Below are 27,194 nucleotides of genomic sequence, written 5' to 3'. Positions count from 1 at the left end.
ATGAAAAACATATCAACGAGACGGTTAATAAGGAGGGTATTATTCTGTCTGCAGTATGCTTTGGAAAGTTTAGCAGTGAATGTAAACATTCCTAGTTTGTTTAGCAGGAAATCTCACAGGGGGCCTTTTAATTTGAAGCTAAATTGAAAATGTCATATTGAGCTCAGGACTGAAATAACTAAAAATTTGTTATTGTAGGAAACTATCGTGTCAATCAGACTGCAGGAGGGGTTGCTTGGAGACAGAGCATGCAAAGAAAAAAAGAAAAAAGAAAAAAAACTGTAACAAATTTTGGGTATCTCATGCATCATTGAGATCCATATATTTCACAAACTATTTAGTCAATAGCCTTTGATGCTCCGTAATTGATTTTACAGACTAGCCATGCTGCACAAGCTCCAATATTATTTCTTGATATGGAATTATTTCACAATAAAAAGTGTCAAAAGCAACAAGAGAAAAACAGACAACACGTCTTTTAAAGAATGATTTTATTGAAAGTACACTTGTTTACCTTAACTTTTCAATAAAGACAGATATTAAATATACATTCATCTATTTACAGCAGCACTTGTAAGCCTGCAAAGCTGATCTCAGGTTTGCACGCTGATGTGAGAGTCTGATTACCATGTAAAGGTAGTCTACAAGTATGAAGATCAGCACCTGCTGCTGGGAATTGGACTGTGATGATGGAATACAATGAACAAACCATCCAGAAGAAACGGCATATGTCACTGGAGCGGGAATGGTACACCACTGGCCAATTTCTGAGTAGTAACGGTGGATAAGGCATCTGTCTTCCTTTATTCCTTAATGCACTATATTACACTGCATTACAGCTGCCCATTTTTACATTTCCTACATGCCTCTGGTAATGCAGCCTGCACACATGAAGGCAGCCTCTCATGCAGTTATCATAAATTACAACAAGTAATACCTTTTCTCACGGGTAGAGTACTATAAGGTCTTGACCCTACAATGTAAAGTACACAGAGATGACTGTTGTGAATTGGCTCTATATAGATATATATGAATCAAATTTAAATTTATCATTGTCATTGGAGGATTTTGTAATAATTATTACAACATTTTCTCAACCAGCTCTTCTACAATTTCTGCTCTAAAGAGATTTTATCCAGATCCAAGAAGAAATTGAATTTTTTTTATTTAAAGATTTAACTGAATTTCTTTCCTTTTTGAAAATGGGACTTTCTGATCCTTTTAATAAAGAAAAATTAATAAAATAAGAATCTGAAATAACATTCATAATAAGATAAGATGGCACATACGCACTGCCTTTATGGTCTATGCCCTGCATAAACCAATGTACTTATGTGAATGGTCCGCCCCGAAAGGCCACTCTGAGTCACGAAAAACCCTGCATTAACAAGCACTGTCTGTATATCCAAGGCTTCAGACACTGAAAGCATATTCCCTTCTGCAGCTTTAGTGTTGTCTCAACAATAAAAAGATCAGTGAGCCAGACATTACGACGAGCATGGTTTATTTTGAGGTGATTACACACATATTGCGCTGGTGCTGTAAATCAATGATGGCTTCTTCAAGGGTCTGGAAGATAATATCGAGGAATATTCACGACATGATGAACAGAAAACAGATATTCTTCATCTCGTTTGATTTTCTTCTTGTGAATTATTGGATCACTTTAGTTTTTTCAAGCCTTTGAAAAAGATTAAAATGAAACAATATAAGGAGGAGGAATCGCACTGTCTTGAAAATAATCAGTCATGGCCCTGACAAATGCATTTTTTCCCCACCCTCTTGTTCCTCTTGTGACTCATACTTAAACATTTACGTCAGTAGCAACCAGTGGGCTTGGGGCTGAATGCCAAGCTTGGTAAGTCATGAGTTCACTACTGAGAGGCAGACTAATGTATTATTGGTTTTGGTCTCCTAACGGGATTTGTTGACAATAATAAATGCAGAATTTTGTCAGCCTCATCCAATATGGCCTCATATAGCAACTAAAAATCCAGCATACTTTTACAGCCAGAGTGAAACTTTCTAGTAAAACTGTACGAGAAACAGATGTAGTTTAAATTCCAGCCAGGACACTGTGCACGCTGCCTTACACTACTGTTCATAAGAAACCCAACAGTAGCCGCCCCAAACAAATCAATTCTTTCCCTCATAAAGATGATACGGGGTGTGGAGAGGAGATGACAAACAACTCTCGCAAGCATTATGGTGTAAGCTTATGCAGCTGCCAGTGTCATCATGCCACTGCGTGATTATTCAAAAGGCATGGTGATAAGCACGTTAGCTCCACAGAGCTGAGGAAAAGAGACAATGGAGGTAATGTGAGTTACAGCTGCTGGATTACAGAGAGGAAACACTGTAACGAGCTCAAAGCTCAGCAATGACTAATCCAAATCCAACCATTGTCTTTTTATTTATTTATTTATTTGGAAAAAAAAAAAAAAAAGGTAAAGCAAAACCTTTACTGTTCTTTATTTTTTCCAGAGATCAGATGGTCTTACAGAACCATATGATTACACAAATGCACTTAAATAAAAACACAAAAACAAACCCACTCACTTATGCTTCTGTGGCATGTTTTTGGCAGTGGTCATGCTTTGCCTGAGGTTTGCTCTGGTTGTGTGGGTGGTTGGGCAACCTAGGGACAAGTTGTTGTGCCTGAGCCAGAAATCTGCTGCCCTTAATAGCTAGGTTCAAGTGCTGCGTTAACTTGAACTACTGACATTCCAACTAAGATGAACTCGAGATGGAATCTCCTTTGTCAAAAATGTCTTTATAATAGGCAAGGCTGTAATTCTTAGGCTTTGACGTCAAGGCAGCAGTTTTAAAGTGCAGATTGGTTTTTCTCTCATTTGGTATCAGCAAAAAGCCCACAGAGCACATAATACACCTCAGTGTCCATCTCATTGTTTTATTTTAATACTTTCAAGCCACTTATTAGGAACATATCAACTTTCTATTGACAGATTCTCACTTGGGTTTTAATGTTGCTCGGTCCCTTCTGCACCCAAAATCCAATATTACACATCATTAAATCTTCCTCAGTAACAATAATTCTGATTCTGATTAATAAAACCCTTGTTTCTGCCACTGCCTGTGCTAAATTTACTTAATTGTGTGTGGGGTTTTTTTTTTTAGATTTGAAAACTATGTTTTATGAATTTGAGAGCCACAGTATCGATATCTGCTCAGCAACCAGATTCCCTGGATGCTCTCAGAGACTTGTTGTCATCCACTTACCCCAACCCCTGATACCACTGGCCTCAGTGCACGTCACCATATCCCACTAATGATGTCTTGGGGCCTCAGAGCTTGTCAGAGCACATCAGTCCTTTCCTCGGCTGGAATGACTTGGACTCAGGAAAGCTACAGATTAGTCCTTGGGTTGCACTTGGCAAAACTACCTTGCTATAGATGTTCTCACTGGGTAACTGCCTACTTTTTAGCACCAGTCCGGCAGCTCTGAAGATGCTTTTAGAGCAGCAATTACCTCAGCTGCCTCCCTTGTTTCCAGTGTAAACACTGCAGCAACAAATGGCTAACTCTTTTAGCAGTAAGACTGAAAATAGAAGAACTGTAAAGCAGACATTTGCACAGATGCAGTACTTCTGTTGGTCCCTGAAATGTGAGGTACTTGATTTTTTAGAAGCTACTAAACATTCTGAGAAATATTTTTATTGTAGAGAAGTCAAATGACATTATATATGGCAGATTTAGCCATAGTTTTACTATAAATTCCCATGTATACAGATGGGGTTTTATTCAAACAGGTTTTGCCACACAATTCACACTACTATACTACAGACTTCACACCAGCTTACTGCAAGCCTTCATCCAGGGTTTATTTTAATATACAAAAGCTGAAAAGGTTAATTTAAATAATTCCTATTTCACACATATACATACACAAATAGATTTAAAAGGAGACGTTTAATAAAAGAAGTGTTATGATCTAATATGGTTTCACCTCTTTAGGTGACAGTCATCTACTTATGTCCACTTGATAATGGTAACTGCACATTTATCTTTTCTACATTTTTAGAATAAACTGTAGAATATCAGCACTTTAACACTCAGTTCTTTCCTCCACACAAACTAAATAAGACTATATCTGCTGTGTTTGCTTAAAAATCTCCCGTAGGTTTGCATTTCCCCTCTAAGTGCTGTTTGTTTTTTGTATGTGTTTTCTTACAGGTACATTATTTGGTGACCCAGTGTGTTTTTCTACTCATGCTCTGTTGCTTTATTTGTATTGTTTCTCCTATTTTCTCTCCCTTTTTCCTTTTCCTGCCAAGACAGGTTAAAAAAAAAATCTCCTGTGTATTACTTAATAGTTTAACCCAAATCTGATTTTTTTAAAATGCTTGCAGCATTAGTAAGTATCTCTTTGCCTTCAGAAGGCAGTGCTGTAATGATCTCTAAATGTCATATCTAATTAGCATTTCATGCTTAAAGAAAAGCATTTCACATTTTTGCAAGTATTATTTTCTCTGTAACTGATGTGCTTTGATCTGTTGGCTGCAGATGCAAATTCTGCTATAATAAAGAGCGTGATATAAGGTTTATAATGTGAATCAGTGTTTTCTAACATCAACCGACAATTTTGTTTCTAGCCAGAACAGAAGCAAAAGCGCATTTAGGTTTTTTTACTGGTTAGTAGATGCTGTTTTATTGTTCAGGAACAGTACAAATACACAGTGGTCTGGTGATATGATGCTGCTTATTCCATAATCCGTGAAAAGGAGAAGAAAAAAATCTCCCAATTTTGGCACTTTGGTTTTTATATGTGGTCCACAGAAAGTTTGATTTTGTGAACCAATTCTAAAATGGTGGTTGATATCGGGTAAATATCACATCTATATATGGTAAATGACTTTTATATAACGCTTTTGTGCTCGAGCACTCAAAGCACTTTAGAAAAAAGATGCCTACTTCACTATTCACACCCATTCACATAAGCACCTTTACTATGCTCAAGTGTTTTCCATCTAGCATTCAGCTACATTCACACGCCAATGGATGCATCGGTTCAGTATCTTGCCCAAGAATACTTTGCCATGCAGACTGGAGCAGCCAGGGATCGACACACCAGCCTTCCGATTAGTAGATGCCCCACAAATGCGATTTTTAAATATATAAAAATGGCATTTACGTTTTAGAAAATGTAAATGAAAATATTTATTAGAAAAGAAAAGAAAAAAAAAACTACTGAAAATGCTCAGCTAATAACAGACTCTCCCAGCTGTTGTGCTGGGTGGTTTTGCATATTTACAGCTACTTTAGATTGGGTCAGGGGACAGATGGAAGGGACCGGTGCAAAGACTTTGACAAGCTGTCACCGATTCTGACATCCCTTTTCTCTCGTGATATACCCACTCTCTATGTGCAATCCAATCTGTCTTTTGGCCTTTTGTTGCCAACATGAAGTGCTACAATAAGCTGTGCGAGTGCTGACAACAGTCTTACCTGTGGTTCTTTTTGCAGTCTGATGTGCATCCTCTTGTGGCCAGACAAAGCTCTCTTCTCCACGGCGTGATGCCTGAAGTGATAATAATCTCCAAAAACCTGCACCGACACATAGGGGAAGCGCAATCAGTTCACCTGCAGCAACAGGATGGCCAAATAACAGCCTGTTCTCACCAAGGCATTCATGTGCACATGAGTAAATGTACAGGGTAGTGTTCAAATCGAAATCTGAGAACAGGCTCACTTTTTTCCATATTTAAGATTAAATAAACATTTGTTACTTCACTGAGTTGTAGAAATGTGAACATCTTTTGAAAGATTACACGAAAACAAACAATATTTCATCAACAGTCATAATGCATGACATGAACTTTAGGCACAGAAGTCCTCTAAACACCACAAAAGAATTTTAGTCCAGTGCCCTAGAGATCTGTGTTTTATTCGTTACATAACTTACGTGTTACAATTTCTTTAGCGAGTATATTTTTAGAGACCTGCCTAATCCTTTATTACATTGCAGCTTTTGAGAAAAAAATGATAAAAGATGATACATAGACAGACACACACACACAATAAATCCAGAGCAACTTAAAAGAACAGAGATTAATCGGGAAGTGAGGTGAAGAAACTTCAGCTCTATAGATGTCAGACAAAGAAGTGTACCAGGAAAGCACCTGCCCTAAGACATCAATTACAGAACCACAGATGGACACTATCAAAAATGATTAGGCACATCCATTAGAGGTTGAGTCACTTCAGATCTATTCTTAAGCATTCCTCCTACTGCTTTTATTGTTCCCCCACACGTCCTGCTCATAAAGAAGCTTTTAAGGACAAGTGATTGGGTGGCAGCAAACTGGCCTAAAACCTCAGGGATGCGTGCTTTTCATCAGCCTCACTTTGAAGCAACACACAGAACAACCTCATCCTGTCCTTGTAATGACAAAAGCAGCTGACCAAAGACTGAGATAGAGACTAATTAACAAGGACGCCCAGAGATAAGTGTGCAGTAAAAGACAAAAATAAACAGCCCGGTCCCTCTTCACATGGGTTTTCACAAGAGAGCTACCTCCATTTGAAGAGGAAACATTGCAATCTGTACAGTAGTGCCACCGGGGACTGGCTCACCTTCACAAGCCCAGTGGAGCAGAGGAAGAGAGAGGGGAGAGAAGGGGAGTGTGTGTGTGTGTGTGTGTGTGTGTGTGTGTGTGTGTGTGTGTGTATGTGGGGGGGGGATAACGGAGGGAGGCAAGGGGTGGGAGATGCAGGGTTTGACAGGTCGACCAGGCAGGATGCATGTTTATGAGGAGGGAGAAGAGCAGACGCAGCAGGATGGAAGGCTCTCCTGGGGCTGCAGGCTGATTCTGCAGGCAGGCTGTCTGCGGGCCGTCCAGACTGGAGGCTGGACTCTAAGCTCCAGAGCTTAGAGTCTGGCAGCAGTGAAATAAAGCTGCCAGCCTAGCTCCAGCCAATTTGACTTCGTCAAATATTTGTAATTAAGATTTGCTTTTATATCACTTGCTGTGATAAATTTCACATAAACTGAGTGACGCTCAATCTTAAATTACTCAGTGTTATGCAAAATTGATCCTTTCTTTTGAGTTCACGCTGCATGCAATTATGTGTAGAAAAGATATAAGAAGCGTAAGGCTGATTTGTGAGGAGAAAGCTACCTAACAAGACATTCCCACAAATACACAGTTAATGGAAAAAAATAATTTCTTTTGTCCTGAAAGATTAATTAGAGTTTTCACAATTGAACTTGTATTCACAACATGAGGTTCAAAGATGTGCTGATGCAACTAGATGAGGCCATCATTAGGCCGAACAAAAAAGTGGGGAGAAAAGAAAAAAATATATATAAATCACAGTCCTCAACCTTCCTGGGAAAGTCAAGGCCCGGGTGCTGGAAAGCAGAGTCCGTCTGTTAGTCGAACCTCAGATACAGGAGGAACAATGCAGGTTTTTGTCCCAGTTGCGGACTCTTTACCCTCTTGACGATACTTGAGGGTGCACGGGAGTTTGCCCAAACAGTCTACATGTGTCTTGTGGACTTGAAGAAGGCAATCGATCATGTCCCTCCGAGTGTTCTCTCTGAGGTGCTTCAATAGTATGGGATTGTCTGGCCTGTGGCTACGAGCCATTCGATCTTTATACAACAACTGCAAGAACTTGGTCCGAATAGCCGGCAATAAGTTGGACTCGTTCCCGGTGGGAGATAGACTCAGGGTCTTAAGTTTTAATGCAATACTTCTGGGAGAATGAATTACAGATAAAAGTCTGCACTTCAAACTTGTCGTGATTGTTTGATTTAAAATCCACTGTGGTGCTGTACAGAGGCAAAGGCAATAATTAATACTTATTTAATATATATGTTTAAAAAAAAGTAAAAGTGTACAGAAAGATAAATTTATATTAATATATTTAAAAATCCTGTTGTTAACATAGTTGCAGAGGTCATGATGACTCTGATTTTATTATATTTTTATTACAGTCAAGGACTAACCTTACAATCACCATGCCTCAAAAGCAACGGCAAAGCTAAAAATGGAAAAAAAGCCTCTGAATAATGCAAGATTGAGGTGTGATGAAAGATGTGCCCAAAGAAATTAATGAGACCCACTTTCACATTGATTGTGGCAGGGCAGAAAGCTAATCTGAGCTGCACTTGGGTGGCTTTTCTGTGGACAAACCTATTTTCAAGAGTGCTGATGTCCTCATTTAGACCACGAGTCTTCGGTTCTTGGGAAATTGAGATGGAGACGGAAATGTTGGTGTAGCTGCCTGTGAATGCAACTGAGTCATACCTCTTCAAAGCATGCACTCGAGTAAATCACATGGGGTTTGTGTGTGTGTGTGTGTGTGTGTGTGTGTGTGTGTGTGTGTGTGTGTGTGTGTGTGTGTGTGTGTGTGTGTGTGTGTGTTAGCAATAATAATTGAGAGCACTGTAGGTCATTAGTCACCCTGACACTAAGCTCAATGTCTGTATTAGAGGCACACTGCCCTTTACACTCCTCACTGGGCAGTGCAAGAAGTTCCTTTCTCATGCATTTCTTACTTTAGGTGTTTCACTCCTTTTTCCATGGTTTCTAAAACTTTGTGTAGCTTGAAGAAACTCTGTATCTGTACACTGCATATAACTAAAATGACTCAAAGAGCAACAAACAATTACATTTCTCTTATCAGTTACTCTACCCACTGGCTTATCAAGTAATTCTCTCAATTCCAAGATGAAGCAAGATAATATCTACGAATGCCATATTTTGTCTTATTATAAATATTCATGCAAATGTATTATATTTGTTCATAAAAGAAAGTTCATAGCACATACTGTGCTAGCACATATGCAGTTTTTGGTCCACACAAAAGAATATTGTGAAACGATATGTGAGAGAACAGAGAGAAAACATTGCAAATTTATGACTTTAAGACATGCCCAAAGGGCTTTCTTTGCTTGAATCTTAATCTGCACATCAAACTGGAAAAAACATCGCCTACTTCAGAAATATTTTTCCCAGAGTCATGAACATAGAGAAACTACAGCAAGTATAAGGTATAAATGTAAGACAGCTTAGTTGACATCAGCAAAAATGTTGTACTCTAATAAATGTGATTAGTAGCACATTATACAAGAACCAAGGACAAACCAACAAAAGCCCCTAATAGATCTTAAAGGTCTTATAACGGAGCCTTGATGAATCTAAAGACGATGGTGAAGTTATACTGAAAAAATTTGAGTTCAACACTGAATAGAGGCTTTTCTTATGAATGGAAAATCTATGTAGTCAGATTTCAAAAGAAAATTCTTTTTTCCAGTAAAAAGCATGTTGAGAACAAATGGATACTGAAAATGGCTGATCACACAAAACCCTTGCAAAGTTCAATTTATTTATTTACCTAAACAAAACCAATAGTGTTGGGGCTATAATGAATTGCAACGTCTTCAATCAGATCTAGCGAATGGGTGAGAGCCATAAATGTACAGAAAATCCATCCAATCGTCACTTAGATCTGTTGGGGACCCAAAGTTTAGAGTGGTGGTTCTGAAGCTGTGTGTTGGGCTCTCTGAAGGCCTGTAAAAACTCGTGCAATGTGCAACACCATATTTTCCCTCCCCAGTCCACGTTAAAGTCCACTCTGTTACATTAGCATTCCAGTTTTGGGAACCTGAAACATCTCAAGTCTTCAAGTGTGTTCAATAAAGAATACAAAGGCAAAAAAAAAACAACACACTGTGTCAGTAAATTTTAAATTACTTCATTTTAAAATAACTTAAAATTATTGACCACTAATGGAATTGCAGAGTGGATGCAGATATTATATCAGATATATATGCATGAAGGACAAATGATTGGACTAATTAATTCTTCAGGGATGTATTACACTCACTCACTCTACTGGATAAGCTTTATGATGAAATCAGCCTCTAAGAGTCTTTTTCTGCATTATGCAGTTTGATAAACAGCCTACAGGATATGCTGATACTGACATAACTGTTAATGTTTAATTTAAAAGCTTAAAGGTCTGGCTTATCTTAGTAAATCTTAGCAGATTCTAAGGCCATTCATTTTGGATTAATTCACTTAGAAAATACCTCCTGAAATACAAACTTGTGATAAGAACGAATTAAAAAGCACAGAGAGAGTGCAGAAAAGCTCAAGTGAATGCAACTTTCACAATACGACCACTCTTTCATGTGGTGAGCTTTCATGTGAAGGACTGCATCTGTGAATCTGCGGGCACAGACGTCAACATTGATCCATCTTAGTTCTGTCAAGCTAAGGTAATTAAGTTTGAGCAGAGAAAAATATTAATCTGCATGGACTCTTTGTTACATTCTGTAACTGATTTTAAAAAGAAATTATTTATGAACTGAGATTTGTCTAAATTGGGTTCATCTGATGTGAATGTCAAGTATTTCAAGCTTGTAATTTAACTTTGAACTTACAAGAGTGTGCGCTTGTGTGAGACAGACGGATGTGGGAGTTTACATGTTGGCAGAGTTTTGAGTGCAACTGACATTAAGATCACTTATCAAAGCTTTCTGTCAGTCTGGAAGATATGTGAAGCACCAAAGAGGCATCAACCGGCTTGTCATCATTTTTTTTCCCCAGCCCACTCACCACATCATCTTTTTTACTTTAGATTTAGATTTTTCTAATAATCCTTTGCCTAAGATAGATTGTCTAACTACAACTCACCGTTAGGCAATAACAGTGAAAAAGCACTGTTTACCGCAGGATGTCATATAACAGAGGTTATACTCAATACTTGAAATGTGCAATTCACTTGTATTTTTATTTTTTATTCCTATTTATTCTATTTATCCCCTTTGTATATTTTATTTATATTTGTCTCTGTATTTATATATATGTGTGTGTGTGTGTGTGTGTGTGTGTGTGTGTGTGTGTGTGTGTGTGTGTATGTATATATATATATATATATATATATATATATATATATATATATATATATATATATATAACAATTCTGTAACTGTAACTTCGGTCGTTGCTGTGCTTTTTTTGGAAGTCGAATTTCCCAGAGGAACCCACCCGAGGGATTAATAAAGTTCTATCTTATCTCTTATCTTATCTTATCTTACTTAAAGTACTTTTCTAAAACGCCAGGAAATTCAAGCAATTTACTCAGGTTATCATCCAAAGTGGTTGTTAAGACTTCAAGGTGACTGAAATTAAGCTCATGGTATCTCTCCGGTCTCCCCTTTGCTGTGTCCTGTTGTGGTCCATGTTATAGTGGTTGCCTGGTTCTCTCCACCTCCAGCAGCAGTTGTTAGGTTGATACTGGCCAAAAAGGATTTGCATCGGATCAGTGGTGCTGAAAAAGTGAAATGCAGAAAGCTTCCACTGGACTGTAACCTAGCGTTATTTTACATTGCAGTGTATGTGCATACAAGTGCTTAGGCAACTTTCCAATGTTACAAACCGATTTGAAACGAGGGAAGGCTTTATTTTATTCTCATCAAGCAAGTAAGGATAAAATTATGCATTGTACTTTTTCAGAAATGTGTGTGAAATTTGTTTCGTGCCTGACACTGCCTGATTGTCCCAAGTGACAGACGATGGAAGAGAAACACAATAAAATCTAATTTTTCTTATCGCAAAACTGTAATTCTGCAAGACGACTAAAAAGAATTCCAATTTTCTGAGAGGTGGCAGCGTAGAAAACAGTAGAGAATGAGACTATGTGTGTGGATTCCAGCCCACAATACAGTGTGTATGAATGTGTGTACGCCTGTGATTACATGCCTTCTCCATGGACAATGAATACAAATACCCACTATCTAGCCGAGGTAGAAGTGAGTCACATGCAAGTCAAACTAAAGTCCCTTTCCCCCCCCCCCTGCAGGCAAGTTGCTACAGTCTGGCTCAGGTCAAGCAAGACACATGAGATTGTGATGATCTACCCCAGCTTTCACATTTTAGTTATTTAAAAGATTCAGGGCTTTAAAGTTTAATTCCACTGCTGGTAATGGAAATAGGTTTGCTATGCCTACATCTTATAAATCTTACTGATGTTTGACATTTTGTTGCAATCAATAACAACGTTCCTACAAAACAAAAGAGTAGAGCAGGGCTCTGAATTTATAGATGTAAAGACGCTAAAGGGAACGCAAACATACAACATTAAACAAAAGATATGATGGTCATTACCTAACATTTGATTATCTACTAAACTGTTTTTTGTATTAAGTCAAAGCCAAATACACTGAATACATATCATAGTCATGTTTTACAGGGCTCACAGTAGAACCAGACCAATGTATTGGCTGATATTAGGTATTTGCCGATACGTTTGTATCTTTGTTTATAACTGCTGTTAAAGAACATTTTAGTAAAGTAAAGAAGATATGAGCAAGACACTCCTCAACCACGTATATGAAATACTGTGACCACATAATTTCCTCAGGGATTAATAAAGTATTCTGATCCTGATGGCTGTTAATATTACATTGTTTTTCCACCAGGGGGCACTCTCCACCTTCCCTGTTGGTAACACCCTTTTGGAACGCAACAAGATTGGTTTGTCGTATTATCTTAGTAAGGACTCGGAAATAAAAGTAGACATTTGAAATGCTAGGGAAATCTGTTTATATTTCAGTTAACTGAAATAAAAAAAGCTATTCAGAGCTATTCATTTAGAATGACTAGCACTGTTAGCAAAATCTGGAGCTAATCTATGCTAAACCTAAAAGCTATTTAAATAAAACGACCAGGAACAAAAAAAACAACAACAAAGAATTGCCTACAAAACAACAAATGCGCATATTTCTTGGCGATTAGATATTTGGTGAACAGAAAACTTGCTCATCATAAAATAGTGCATCATAATTAGGAATAAGGTGATCTCTGCTAAGATAATACTTGTGGTAAAACTCCCTTTTCTGATGCTCTGTTGTTGAAATGTTGCCTAAAGTCTAGCTACTTTAGGTAGCGTAAACTTGACTTCAGTAAACTTCCTCCTACTTCTTTTTAAGCACACATGTTGTGTAGACATAGAGATATTCATGAAAACTTGATGTTTTTTTATGTTTTTTTTCTTCTTTTATCTTGTCATTTCATTATATTTGCACGTTCGAAACAAAATTCTATCTATCTACAATATTAAAAAATTCTGATTGCTCAGAAGCGATTTAGGTTATTACCTGATGTGTACTAAACTTCTACTGTAAGACTTTTATTAAGCTTATTTACATAATGCCAAGATGCTCCATATGCAAATTTCGGATTAACTTGAACATAAGTTATACGACACGATGCTTTTACACTTATAAAAACACTGACTTCAGAGTGACTGTAACAGCAGTGAAACTGGTATTTCAATGGAAAACTGATGTTACAATCCTAACTGTTTTTTCATTAACATCTCTGGTTGTGGTCAACACAGGAAACTATCGATTTAAAGCCAGCTCTAACAGAGCTTAGAAACAATTTTTTAGCCATGTTTCACCAGTCAGCGAGTTCACATCCCATTATATGTGGAATATACCCATATACCAATATAGCCATTGTGGAACTGAATGGGTTTGTCTGATTTTTGAGCTGCAGACTTTGCTCTATTGTTAGCACCTTAATTGATAATCCAATTCTTAAATCCAAATTCTCCAGTTTTTCTAAACCCTCTTTATGATATCTGTCTCTACCGACCTGCCACGCTGAAGCAGACATCGTGTTTCAAAAATAGAATCTAACTTCTCAATATCTATAAAATTGCTAATAGTTATTATAAAGAGTCCTTGAGTAACTGGCCTAATAACAAGTCACATTTTATATTCACGAACGCAAGTCGAAACTTTAATCGGATTTGGTCAAACAAGTCCCAACTCCTCAAATTAGCAACTTGAGTCTGCCGCCTCTGGTGTCTAGCATCAGAGCTTAAAAATCAACAAAGCTGAGATTGACTTTGACAGAGTTCCATATTAAGTGTATTCCCTTAAGCTTAGATAAAGTGCATAGAGGCAAATCAACCTTATTGGGATTGGCATCAATCAAACCCATCTTTCAAAGAAAAACACTGACATCAGTGGCTGTTAGTTAGAGACACAGCAGTAATAGTAGTAATTCACTCTAAACACTGCGTACCTTAAAGCTTGTGATACCATATATAACGCTACTAACCTTAATGAAAAATCCTTCAGTAGGCACATAAATATGAGCAACACACAGTGCTCTATTCTGTAGGAAGGCACTGGCAGACGGCTTCTGTGGCGCATCTGAGACTAAAATGTCAGTGACACAGCAGGGCACATTGATTGCCACAGCCCTTTTTCCTTTGCTTCTTTTTCTCTTTCCTTTTTTTGGTTTATTTATTTTTATATATATGTTGCCTTTCCTTTCATTTATGTTGCTTATTCACTTAAAAAACACACAAAACCAAACCCATAGGTCTGGATTCAGGTTTGAATTTTTAATAGGTCTTTAGCTTCTTAGCTGCTTAGTTGTATAAACGCAGCAAATGTGCTGGTGTGGTGTGTTTGTTTGATATTTGCCCTTGGGCTATTAAAACAGTCATATTGTTGGCGTCCACTGAGCCACTGGGCTGGATATCTTTTGTACCAATTAGGCAGAAACTCTGGGGTTCCACTTAGTGGGAGTAACTCATTGTTTTACTTTAATAGAAGCTAATTGAGTGTTTTCAAATGAAGGGTAATTATTTGTTTGCATCTTTGCTCTAATTCTGCACATTGCTAGCTTCGATTCTATTCAAGAGCTCGGGAGATTTGTCGTCTTGGGAAAAGCTAAGCCACAAAAAAAGAAAAAAAGCTAATTGTTTGGGTAAAAAGCAAACATTTAAATAAAATACCTACAAAGACCATCTCTCCAAAAGTATTGAAGTAATAAGACAGAGGCAGAATAAAAGCTGTGACACTGAAAATGGGTTTACATACATGTTTTTCAGCACAAATAAAGAAGAGTTATATATGAGCAGCTGCAGGAAAAGCAACAAGGCCTTGAAGACATGCTAAATCACAATGTGTCGAGATAGACTTATTCCTATTCTGGAAGAGTAAGGCACAGTGGAATATGTAATAAAAAGGAAAATGAAAGAGAGGCATGAGAAAGAAATGTATAAGAGGAGAACATAAAAGTCATGCATCACTAAGAGAGCAGAGAAATCCCTACTGATTCCTGACCTTTTGTCAATAGTACCATAAAGCTAAACTTATACAATTGTGGCTCTGTAAATTACTATTTCCTTAAAAAAAAAAAAAGATGAAGATATATCTCCATACAGTATCTCTCATGTCTTGATGCAATGGATTCCAACTTAGATTAGACCGAAAAATTAAATAGCCTGGATTTTTATAATCTTCTGCATTTAAGCCTTCTCTCCCTGCACTGTCCCTTATCAAAACCACACACACACACACACACACACACACACACACACAGCTAGATCATCACTCAGCCAGACCTTGCTAACAGAAGCAGTGTTACATTCAGCTGGCATCTCAAACTCACAAACATGCTGGTGTTCAGAGTAACTCACATATGTACCCACAAGCGCGCGCACACACACAGGAAAAATTCCGGGCTATGACCTCAAGAATGGGAGATTGAAAAAGATAAAAAAAAAGGACCTTGCATTTGAGGTAGTGAATCTTAGTGTGTGTTTGTGTGTATGTGAGAGAAAAATTAATATTTCTGTTCATTCCTTGCCTTCTATTTAAATGTGAGATTTAGCCCATTAAGCTCTTTTAAAATTGTAAACCCCTGTCTTGATTACATAAACACAGCAACAGAATTCAGTATACGCTCAACTCTCCATGCTTTACTGGTGTCTAGAGTATTCATGTAGTCAAGGGGAAGCCAAATCTGTTTTGCAAATGGTTTCTCCCAACACTGGTAATATCAGTAATCTAATGTTAACTTCTCAGTATATTACAAAGCAACTGTCTGACAAGCCCAGGGGTGAAGAAAGCAAGACATCACTCCACAAAATCCTGCTGTTACCATTCAGTGAGCAAGAAATAAAGCCAGACAGTAAAAGACAGTGACAGAATGCAGGAAAAAAAGATGAGGAGGAGTGAAGGAATAACACACATTTAGATGCACTTGCAAACAATCTTTGCTAAAACTGGGGCCACAGGGAGTCTCTTCCTACTGCCATGGGCAAAAAGCAAGAGAAGATGTTATGATACATGAAAACAACTTCAGCGTAAAGCGAAAGGACTGAGATCAAACTGGGTTAATTTTCAAGCCTTCGGGAGAAGGGTAAAGTAAATAGACATTCTGAAGAGATGAACAGGATCAGTGCTCTGACTATGGAAAACCAACGTGCCACCGTGGTGAGTGCATCTGACAAAGAGCTGAGGCAATGAAGTATAGCATTATGCAAATGAAGAGAAAGACTAAAAATGCTGGAGCGAGTTAAAAATGAAAACACATCAATGCAACTGCAAACCGTCTGAAATACTGAGCATGTTACACTGTTTAGTATTCAAGATGTTGGGCTGCACAAGTGGAACCTGTGTGCTTTGGCCTTTAGTTTATGCCTTGAGGCAGCATGTCACCATGATTGCCATGTCATTAAAAATTTAAAAGCAGTCCTGATCTGAGGTGAACAGCACACACAAACTGCACTTGACTCAGGTCAAGCAAGAAGCAATAGTTTGCTCTTCCACCTCTAGTTATTTATGTTAATATCGCCCTATGCTCCGCAGTGACTTTCTCTGCAATCTTTTTACTGCAGGGTTACGAAGGAGCACAATTTCCCAAAGAATGAAAACCCCACTTGTTAGCACAGAAGCTATAGCCCATGAAAAATCAATGTGACAAGCACTCAAAAGGTTGTCCTATTGATTTTTCATAGACTCAGATCAGTCAATCTATCAATGGATGCAAAAGGAGAGACAGAAGCATCGAGAGAGGGGCTGTGGGTGTACAGCAACAGTGATGGACTACTGAGAAGGAAATGTGCAAAATGTCCTTTGCCGAGTATGTGCCCTTCACATCAAGGACTCGGCTCAGGAAAATGGAAGCTGTCAGCACCTCCAGACATATAGCAAGAAGATGCAACCCTACTGCATAAAAAACAAAATACTAGAAAGGGAAAAGAAGAAAAAACTCCTTACACTCTCATTTGAACATCACAGAATGATGAAGAAACACCTGTGCACGCACACACAACACATACTGATACATTCACACCTCTGCATCTCTATCTTCCCACTCCGAGTGTGTGATAAGGTCAATAAAAAAGACAACTCCAGCCTCCAGCTGTCCCCTCCGGTTTGTTCCTCAGACAGTGGCCTGCTATGGAGTGCCACGATTCCGTGAGGCTCCTGGATTATTCATTTGCGGGGTGTAACTCAGCCCACTGCTCTTTTCCTCATTGCCTAATGTATGCTGAATTCCCTGATGCCAGAGCAGCCTCTGTCAGGCTCCGTCACACTAGTTCTCAGGAACTGAAGTAAATAGGTTCCACTTCCATTTCCATTCAGCTCTCATCACTTTAATCCCTTTACTCTCTGTCTTTCACTCACCCCCCGGTGATTCTGCCACTATTAATACTGACATGTTCAGTGCATACATTTCTTCCCTCTCCTTATGTTGAGACCCTTATTGAAATCACTGTCGTCTTCCTATTTGCACTTTACAAAAGTGACAGATTCAGACTGCACATATTACAAACGGTCACATTTTCCTACACTATTACAGGACGTTGCGCATTTTTTATCATTATAGGATTTTCTCGAGGTGCAGTGTTGTTTCTCACCTTGGCTGCACCCCGTTTGGCATTTTGCAGCACACTGCAGTGGGTTGAAAAAGTGCAGCAGACTCAGTGTGTTGCCGGTAATCTAGCAGCACACTGCAATTTTGGTGTCAAGATTGTGCTTTGCCTTACCACTCAGGGTCAATAACACACCTTTTTTTGCCATTTAAAATACATGGAGCCACATAGCACAGCATTTCTTAAAACACCAATCACCTTTTCATTTTTCCCTGCGTATTCACTTTCATTTATCATTCTTTAACCTGACACATCCAAGTGCAATGTAAAAAATATAATTAGATTCTGATTCTTCAGACTTATTTAACAAGTACAGGTAATTTTAATAGTTGATACAGGCTTGTTTTGTTTAATGATCAATGATATCTCGAGTTGTTTAGAGAATTTTTTCACACAATAAATAGATGCACTGATCCAACTCTTTCCATTTCTGATTCGATATAGAGAACTTAGTTTGGGGGATCTGCTGATACCAAGAACCAATCCAACATAAGTGTGAAATTGATAAGCTCTGTATCTTGATGCATGCTCAATTATTCATGTAAGAAAATCCCATAAGGTGGATTCTGTTCATCTCAATGTTGCTTTACGTAAGCAACGTCGAGATAAACAGAATCATCCTTCTGGATTAAGCTTTATGCCTCACAGTGAGGAAGAGATGTGTGGACAACATCAGGCTCAACGTAAACATTACTTTACTAACTTTGTGAAATAAAATGTGACCAACACAAACACATTAAAATAATCCATTAGCATAAATTTACTAAATTCACACTCATTTGTAAAATAATAAGTAAAAGCTGGTTTAAGACAGCCATTATTCATCCAATTTACTTGCATTAGCCTCATTTCAACTGAGAGAGTGAGAGTCATTAGGCTACTGCATACTGCTGACATTTACAATGGTGCTACTTTCTTTCCTGAATCTCCTCTCTCTCTCACACACACACACACACACACACACGCACGCACGCACGCACACACACATCGCATGTGGAGCTGTTAAGAGACAGCTGAAGTGAAATAATATTTAATCAAGTTGAGAACAACACATTATGTTACTGTCAATGTAATAAAAGCTTCCAAAAATGTGCTACTCCAACCCACATGCTTCTAATTTCTATCTTATATTAAGTCCCTCTGCACACTCCAGCCAAGTCAACAGTGTTGCAGCCCACTTAAAAAACAGAAAATCCCATTAGGGGCCATCATGTCTTAAATCTTCACTCTAATCAAATCATAAAATAAAGTAAATATTTCTTTGAAAACTGTATTCAAAAAACATTATTTGCAAAGTGTTAAGGCCAATGTTTGGGCCACCTGCCAGTGGACCTCCTATTAACATTTTTAAGTAATTTTTATTTAAATAAATATATTTATACAAATACATATCTGTACATACTGTTATTACTGGGCCCATTTGCAGTACCTTCACAACCCACCAGGGGGCATGGGGAATTACTGGCACACTCCAGGCTAGGTTTGCTCTCCTGCTAGCTGCTGCTGACTTGATGCTAACAACATTAAAACCTGAATTGAATGGATCATCTTATACATCTGCAGGTTGTTCCCGATATCCAGTCCTGAATTTTTAAGTATATCTGATACCAAATTGTATATCCCTATTCATAATACATCAAATATTTTTAAACAGACAGTTTAGCTGGACACAGTCTTGTTAAAACAGACAAAATCCTTCATCAAAGAAATGTCATTCAAGCATATTTTGCTCTAAAGTCTGTGTATAGCGTTCAACATTAATGGTGATATGCAGGTTACCCATCCCAAGTGCATATACATAATATCATCATCGTGCATAACAGCTTTTGAATTGTGCTATAACAAGATTGATGGTCCGTAGCCTCTTTCAGTTTTATGAATTCTCCCTAGAACTTTAAATTTACTTTGTCAAAGAAGAAAGGTTTTTGCTTTTCCTCAATTTATTTTATATCAATTTTTGTTCCTATTGAAGTTAGTGGGGTCATCTGGGGGTCATATTTTTTTCTGTGTGTGGTAGATGGCATTTGTAGGTGCTGGGCTGAACAATCTTCATTACTGTGGTTTTTGGAGGTGTTAAAACAGCTCGTGATTTGCACTACACAACCGTATCTGCTTTTTAATGCAGAGCTGCCAGAGGGCAACAAAGATCAGAGCCAGTCCATGTTGCTTTTTTCCTTCGAAGCTTTATCCATTTCATACTAAATCATGTTTCTACTTGACAATTTTGCCCATATGTTGACTTCTTGGCAAATTCTAATTAAGCAAATATTAAAAAAAGAAAAGATTTTCATATTCAAGTGAAACGTTGTCCTTGCATTATCAAAATGACACAATGGGCTTAAATGGAATAAATCATTGCTTTCCTTTATCATTTATACTTGGCAGTATTTCTAATTTGTGTCTTCATTTACTGAGGAAACCATTGGTATTCTAAGTAGGGCTGCCACGATTTGTCGACTAGTCACGATTACGTCGATTATCAAAATCGTCGACGACTGATTTAATAGCAGAGGTGTGGACTCGAGTCACATGACTTGGACTCGAGTCAGACTCGAGTCATTAATTTTATGACTTTAGACTTGACTTGAAAAAATGTTCTAAGACTTGTGACTTGACTTGGACTTTTACACTAATGACCTGGGACTTGAATTGGACTTGAACCGGTTTACTTGAAAAGACTTGATATTTTACCCCAAATATAAAATTTAACATGCATATTATATAGAGATTGAAAATGTGACGTCATTCACGGGTAGAACCGCAAAGGATTCTGGGAACTCGTGGCAAGCGGTACTAGCGCACGCAGGCTTTCAATTAAAATCAGTTATACAGCGATAAAAAGAAACACAAAAATGTCAAGAAGCCGTTGTATTATTAACTGCAATAGCCGGTCGCATGACAGCCACGGGAAGCTGACGGGTAAAGAGATCGGTTGTTATCGGATTACGTCGTTGAAGAGAAATTGTTCAAGCCATGTTTCCGAAGTAACAAAGACGCGACGGGTGGCCTGGATTGCAGCTATTCAAAGACCAAATATAACGTCCCAGAACCCTCCAGCTCACAGGTTAGTCTGCTCCAAGCATTTACACGAAGGTCAGTGTTTTTTAGTAGTTAATACGTCATTTTCATAACATAATTAGTGATATAGGTTACAAGCAAGTCTGGCGCTGAACAGAAATTGTCGCGCTATGCTCCTTTATTTATTGTGCATAAATAGTGAATTGTCCTGACACAATATTGCGTTTCGCTTCTGTTATTATGGTACATTGACAAAAACATATACTTTTATTCACAGGATAAAACAGTTGTTTTGTATCACTAATTGCCCAGTACGATTACAGCATACAATATTATTGTCACTGCTACATTTCTGTAAGGCGTACCAGAAATTATTTCCACTACTAATTAATTACCGTTGAGCTCAAAGGTCCTATTAATAAACGGTTAAGGAATGTGTATTTATGACGACGATTTGTGAGACTGGTAAACTTATGATACGTACGATGGTCTTTACTTTCTACACGGTGCATTTCAAGGTCCTGTACCCATCCGTCGGTAAACTGTACCTGGGCTTGTTGCAGTGACCTGAAGTTACTAAACTTCATGAGTGTATGCGCTCACTCCAAGAACCGTATGATTATAAATATGCATATAAATATGCTAAGATGAGATAGCTGACTTCATCTAACTAGCAAATGTTGTCCAGGCTACGTTGGTGATACAGTTTTTTTTAATGTGTATGATATTTTTGTCATGCGATTTTAAAGCTGGTCCTACAACCGCATCCAAGAATAACATGCAGCTTATCTCAGAACTGTCGGTGAAAATTATTCTTGGAGCTAGGTTTAATTGAGCTGCATTTTAAAGAGGTGCAATTTCACAATTTGTGTATATTTTCTAAGTTCACTATTTTGTCATGTGTTGAGAAAAACACAGATTTTAAAATTACATGGTCTAATATTTACATTTAGCATAACTGCAACATTATTTTTTCTTTTTTTTTTTTAAAGACTCGAAAGGACTTGAAATTCAAAGTTTCAGACTTGTGACTTGACTCGGACTTTTACACCAGTGACTTGAGACTCGACTCTGACTTGCCTGACATTACTTGAGACTTGACTTGAGACTTGAGGATAAAGACTTGAGACTTACTTGAGACTTGCAAAACAATGACTTGGTCCCACCTCTGTTTAATAGTCGACGCGTCGTTTGAAGCTTTAAGATCACAAAAGACGCAGGAATAAGTGGCAGGATTTAAGAGTGTAATAACGGACTGAAACAGAAGATGGCAGCATTGCATGTACAAGGATGTCAGCTACCGTTAAACCCCGAAGAAGAAGAAGAAGCAGCTGTGTCCCAGAATTCATAGCGCGGCCCAGCGCAGTTTCCAACAATGGCGGCAGCTAGTTAGTTTTAATGTTACTCTTATTATTCTTTCTGGGTCACAAAATAAACGTTTAACATATTTTCAGGCGAGAATGTAGCTGTGTAAACCTAAAATATCTGCTCAGTTTATCAGGACACCACATATTTTCAAAAGCGCTCCGACGTTTTCGGAGACATCTGTTACCCACTAGCTCGTTAGCGAGCCGGGGGCTAGGCTCACTAGCGCCGTGAGAACACCGGACTCCCCGCAAATCGTTTTCAAACCCACCGCCGTCTTTCGCTACTCAGGTTAAATATATATGAGTCACTTAGATAACTTAAAATGTTATTGTTTGGCTTTTTTTTTAGTATTTTATTTGTTCCTGAGTAAATCAGTTTGTCTGAGATTAAAGTTATAGTTTTTACACAGCTGAATAAACGCCAAGCAGACAACTGATTATCAGAAGTGTGAGATGCTCCAGAATATACTCCAGTGTCCTGTTATATTTTAGATAGCAAGGAGTTTATTAAACTTCACCGAAACAATTGCAAATTTCATTAAAATTTAATAAACTATCATCTTGTCTTTATTTTTAGTTAGCACAGACCTTAAACACTTAAAGCTGTAAGCTAATGATAGTTATATAAGAGCAGATGCTGCTGGTGCAATAAGCTGTAGTTTTACGTCCAATGGATGATGACCTGATTAGTCGACTAATCGCAAAAATAATCGGTGACTAGTCGACTATCAAAATAATCGTTTGTGGCAGCCCTAATTCTAAGCAAACACTGCTTTACAATGAAACTATGGTAATTGATCTTTCTAAATATTTCTAGAAATGTAATTCAACATAAAAAGCAACTACCTTCTCATCACATCCAACTTTGTAGCTAAATTCATGAACTAACACGAGTTCCCCCCTCTGACGCATATTTGCAGACAACGTTGGGAACATTCCTTTTATACTAATTATTTTCTCATAACTTTTACTAACCCCTGAAACATAGATGGACTATACATGATAATCTCACCCTAAAATCCATATGTGCCCCATGTTTAGCACACTTGCTGGACACCTTTATTTCATAAAATTAGCTGCTTTCCCAGTCTTCCTTAGGATTTGTGAACATTTTAATCAAGAGTGACAGTAACGCTACTGTAACAGTCCCAAGTAGAAACAAGTATCGTCATTTTGGTCCTCTTGCCAGTCACATTATCTTTAATGTTAAATGCTGAAATAGTTTTTGTCAGTCTTTAATGCTGTGGATACTCACACGCTTGAGAGCTTTGCCTAACTATAAATGCATATTATTACGCATATTACATTTTTTTGCCAAGTAAAGCAATGTTAGCGAAGACAGCCAAGTCATGTATGATATCTTTACTTCTAACACGTGTACAAGATTTGAGACTTTATCAAGAAAAATGTGAACGTAAGTAAAGCATTTCAAATGCCTTTACTTACATTCAGTCTGAAATAGCTTTGAAAAGCAAAAAGCACAGAGGAGAATGAAAACCAGAAGTAATCAAAAAATAACAAATCTATCATCAAGGGTGTAACTGTTCTGAAACCGAGACCAAATCTGTGACGCAAATGTCTACGGTCTTGTGTCACAATCCTGTCGTCTCTTGCTGTGATCCATTGCCAGCGTCGTACAGCTCTCATTATGTTAACAACAGAGGCATGGAGAAGATGTTTGGGAGAAAAACTGCTGTAAACTTCAAATGCAGAAAATACACTAAGCGTCTGTTTAACCATCTTTTATTTTTTCTAAACCAACATCACATTTTGTGCTGCAGAGGCTTGTGTGTATATTTAGCTTGAGAAAGATTGGTTCGGAAATAGCTTTGGCATTGTGCATACGTAATATTCTAATTAGCTATGTGCTCGAGTTGGTTATGCTAATTAGCCACATGGAGGTAATTGGATGATTAAAGAAGAGTGGGATGAATTTTAACAACAATAATTTTAACAACAATATAAAGAAGATGTAAGAACTGTGGCTTCAAAAATATCTATTGCAAAATTTGTTACATCCCTAATGATTACATATCAGCAAACACAGTAATGACACTAAAATCAATGCAAAAGGTATTTTAAGAGATGGAGGCAAACAAATAACCCCAAAACAACCCACCTGTCCAGTGTCCTCCTAGACAAAGAACAAGATTTTCATGGCTCAAGTTGGCACCTCTGCTCCTTTCCAAGGCACAATGTGCAGTAGCCACTGAACTAGAACAGCAAGTTGAGTTTGAGACTGAAGGGTGCCTCGTTTAAATTCTTGAAACATTAGGCCTTTTCTTGAACCTCAAAAGTACAGCCAGTTGAGGACATCGAAACCTACTGAACTGAGGTCTCTGAGTACAGAGAATAGGAATTTGAGCTTTGCATATCTTTGTGACAACCCGAAATAACCTCTGTGAGGAGGCTAGCTTTGTCCAAGATCAAATGGGAAAGCTGAGAATTTCAAAACAGTGGTTTAGTATGAGTCACACCGCAAATACATCTAGAACAAAAGGAAGACATATAAACAATAATCAGTGTGAAAAACAAACAAAACCCAACATACATATTTCATTAAGTCTGAATCTTAATTGGCAGTCACTTAACACCCACTGAGAGAAAGTGGTGCAAGCGATAACAATCACAAATGTATACAAATTGCAAGAAAGCAGGCAACAATGCAACACAACAAAATATAGCCAATTTCATGATTTGCACTGTCGTTCTTGTACGTTGTATTTGCTTTTATAGCTATGCTTATCCATGTGTGAAGCCCATGCCCTTCAACTTACACCCACACTAGAGCTGACAAAGTGGAAGACATTAGATCTTTATTCACTCCAGTGAATCATTTCTGTCTTTATTTATTTACTAGCAGCAAGGCATAAACAAGGGCAGTGACAGGAGCTGAAACAATGGTCAAATTGATGAAGCACAAGTTGTACTATTTAAAGACTGTTTCTTACATGGCTGTGAGTTAGAGCAAGAATCCTGTGCTATAGCGCTATCCAGGCTCTGCCCTGCTAAAGGGCATGACATTTACAAGCATTTCATTTCAGCAAAACGCTTCACGATGTGATCAGTAGAGGCAAGAATTTACAGACTAAGTACCTTTTACAACATATCACACTCTCACGAAACAGGAAATTTGTAAAATTGTGATAAGAGAAAACAGTTCACATACACAGTTTAAAGCTACTGTGTTACAGCAGGGTATATAAATCGAATTCAGCAGAAGCTAAATGACTAAGGTTCCACTTATATTCACTATGTGGAATGTATGCATTTGTATGACAGCGCTGAAAACATGAGCGAACACACCACTTGCAATAAAGGACTCTTGAGCAAAGTCCCATGATAACCTTCATAACAATGATAAATGGCTGAAGCGTCCTGCTAAGCTACATCATATGGCTTTCCATTACACTTAGAAATGGAGCATACACAGAAGGATTTCTGCAAAACACAGCAGGGGGATTAACATCTGGAAACCATTGTATTTTTAACATCATTTTGTTTTCGATTTCAATCCATGCATCCATAACTGAGCCGCGGACATTTTCTGAGAGATGGATCGAGAGAGCCTGGTGTGCTGCGCTGTTTGTTCTCACACAATCCCCCCCAAATAACACAAAACAACAACAATGCAGCTAGAGGCAGAGCGCCATTATCTTTAGAAGGAAAAACTGATGAAAGGAGTTTGAGTTTCAGTCATTCTTGGCAGTCTGCAATTTATCAGTAAATAGCTTTAAAAAAACAAAACAAAAAAAACCCACAACAACAAAAATGAACCCTACCCCCACAGTGCATTAGAGGAGTGGCCATATCACACTACACTTGCTATGACAAGTATCCATTTGCCTGATAAGTAAACCAAAGCTGCTCTTCCTCTGATAAGCCAGCTCAAACACTGATCATCACTACTCAAGTTAGCCAGGCAAAAAAAAAATAGTACAACAGGCTGGCAGAGCGCTTCTTAAACTTTTCTGCCATGCCTCCTTCAGAAGCCAAAAACACCACCCCGCTCGAACTTCAGGCTGATTATTAATTAAAAAATAAAACAAAAACGCAATGAACCATCCTAACATTTATCAAAACTCTTGATTGCTTGTTTTCCCTATAGAAATAATATTGATTCAACTTATCCTGCAGTAGCTCTATGCAATAACACAGCACGTCTAGAAGGTGAAACTATCTTAAATTTGTATTATAACACAACTGAAATCAAGCAAGAGCACTGAGAGAGCGCAACTCCCCTCGAACAGCAACTTTAATGCCTGCTGCAGCCTCCTTTTATAACAACAAGCTAATGTCTCTTACCTTTAATCTACGACTTTGAAGTATTACATACTAAAATGATGTATTTTATGATCTTTAACCATATGATTGGAGCAGAGTTGGTGCTCTCTATGCCTTTTCATATAATATATTATACCTGATATGGTTTCTTGGATTTTTCAAAGCCCAACTTTGACCTTGGGCACTACCAATGAAGGTCAAGGTCACTCATATCCCCCAAGGCCTAGTATATGGTTTTGAAGTTTGAGAATGACCTGAAAAATAATTATTAGTAATATAATGTTTTTACGGATTTTCACATTTGCTGTGACCTTGACCTGATTTTCACCTCAATTAAATCAGCTTGAGCTGTTATTGGTATCTACAATCACACAAAACCTGAACATGATATCTGTAATACTGTGGATGCTAGACTGCTAACAGACAGACAAATGGAGCGGTTTACATACTCCCTCCCTTTGGGGGGGAAATAAAGCATAAATGAATGCATTAGCATGGGATTGGAGGTGGGGACTTAACAATGGCTAACACTGTCCACAAAAAGGAGACATGAATAATGCAGTCACCTTTCCTGTTACGGTGTAATGCAGACTAGCAATTCATTCAATGCGCTGTTCTAACCCATCTCTTAATGAGGAGGCATTTAAGTAGTGAGTGTGTTATTCCTCAACTTAACCATTAGTTTCTATAAATATGCTTGTTTGTCCGGTCCTTGGGATAAAACCATAAATCAGATGAAAACGGTATGAAAATAGTCCTCTTTGAGTCAGACGTGAGGAACACACTCCGAAACAAAGGTACATT

At 37.9% G+C, this 27,194-nt stretch overlaps 1 protein-coding gene across 1 annotated transcript in view; it reads right to left on the bottom strand.

The window, feature by feature from the left end:
• The window catches only part of furinb (furin (paired basic amino acid cleaving enzyme) b), a 98,410-nt gene that overhangs the window by 42,283 nt on the left and 28,933 nt on the right, over positions 1–27,194 (bottom strand). The window contains exon 3 of the mRNA XM_085357295.1: positions 5,467–5,565. Within this exon, the coding sequence (XP_085213421.1) occupies positions 5,467–5,565 (99 nt within the window). The remainder of the gene's footprint in view (positions 1–5,466; positions 5,566–27,194) is intronic.

This window comes from Diplotaxodon limnothrissa, linkage group LG7 (genome assembly GCF_057381915.1).
Source record: "Diplotaxodon limnothrissa isolate DT_005_m linkage group LG7, D_limnothrissa_male_GT1.1, whole genome shotgun sequence".
NCBI lineage: Eukaryota > Metazoa > Chordata > Actinopteri > Cichliformes > Cichlidae > Diplotaxodon > Diplotaxodon limnothrissa.
The sequence above is the reverse complement of the archived record's forward strand: the minus strand, read 5'-3'. Positions and strand labels throughout refer to the sequence as shown.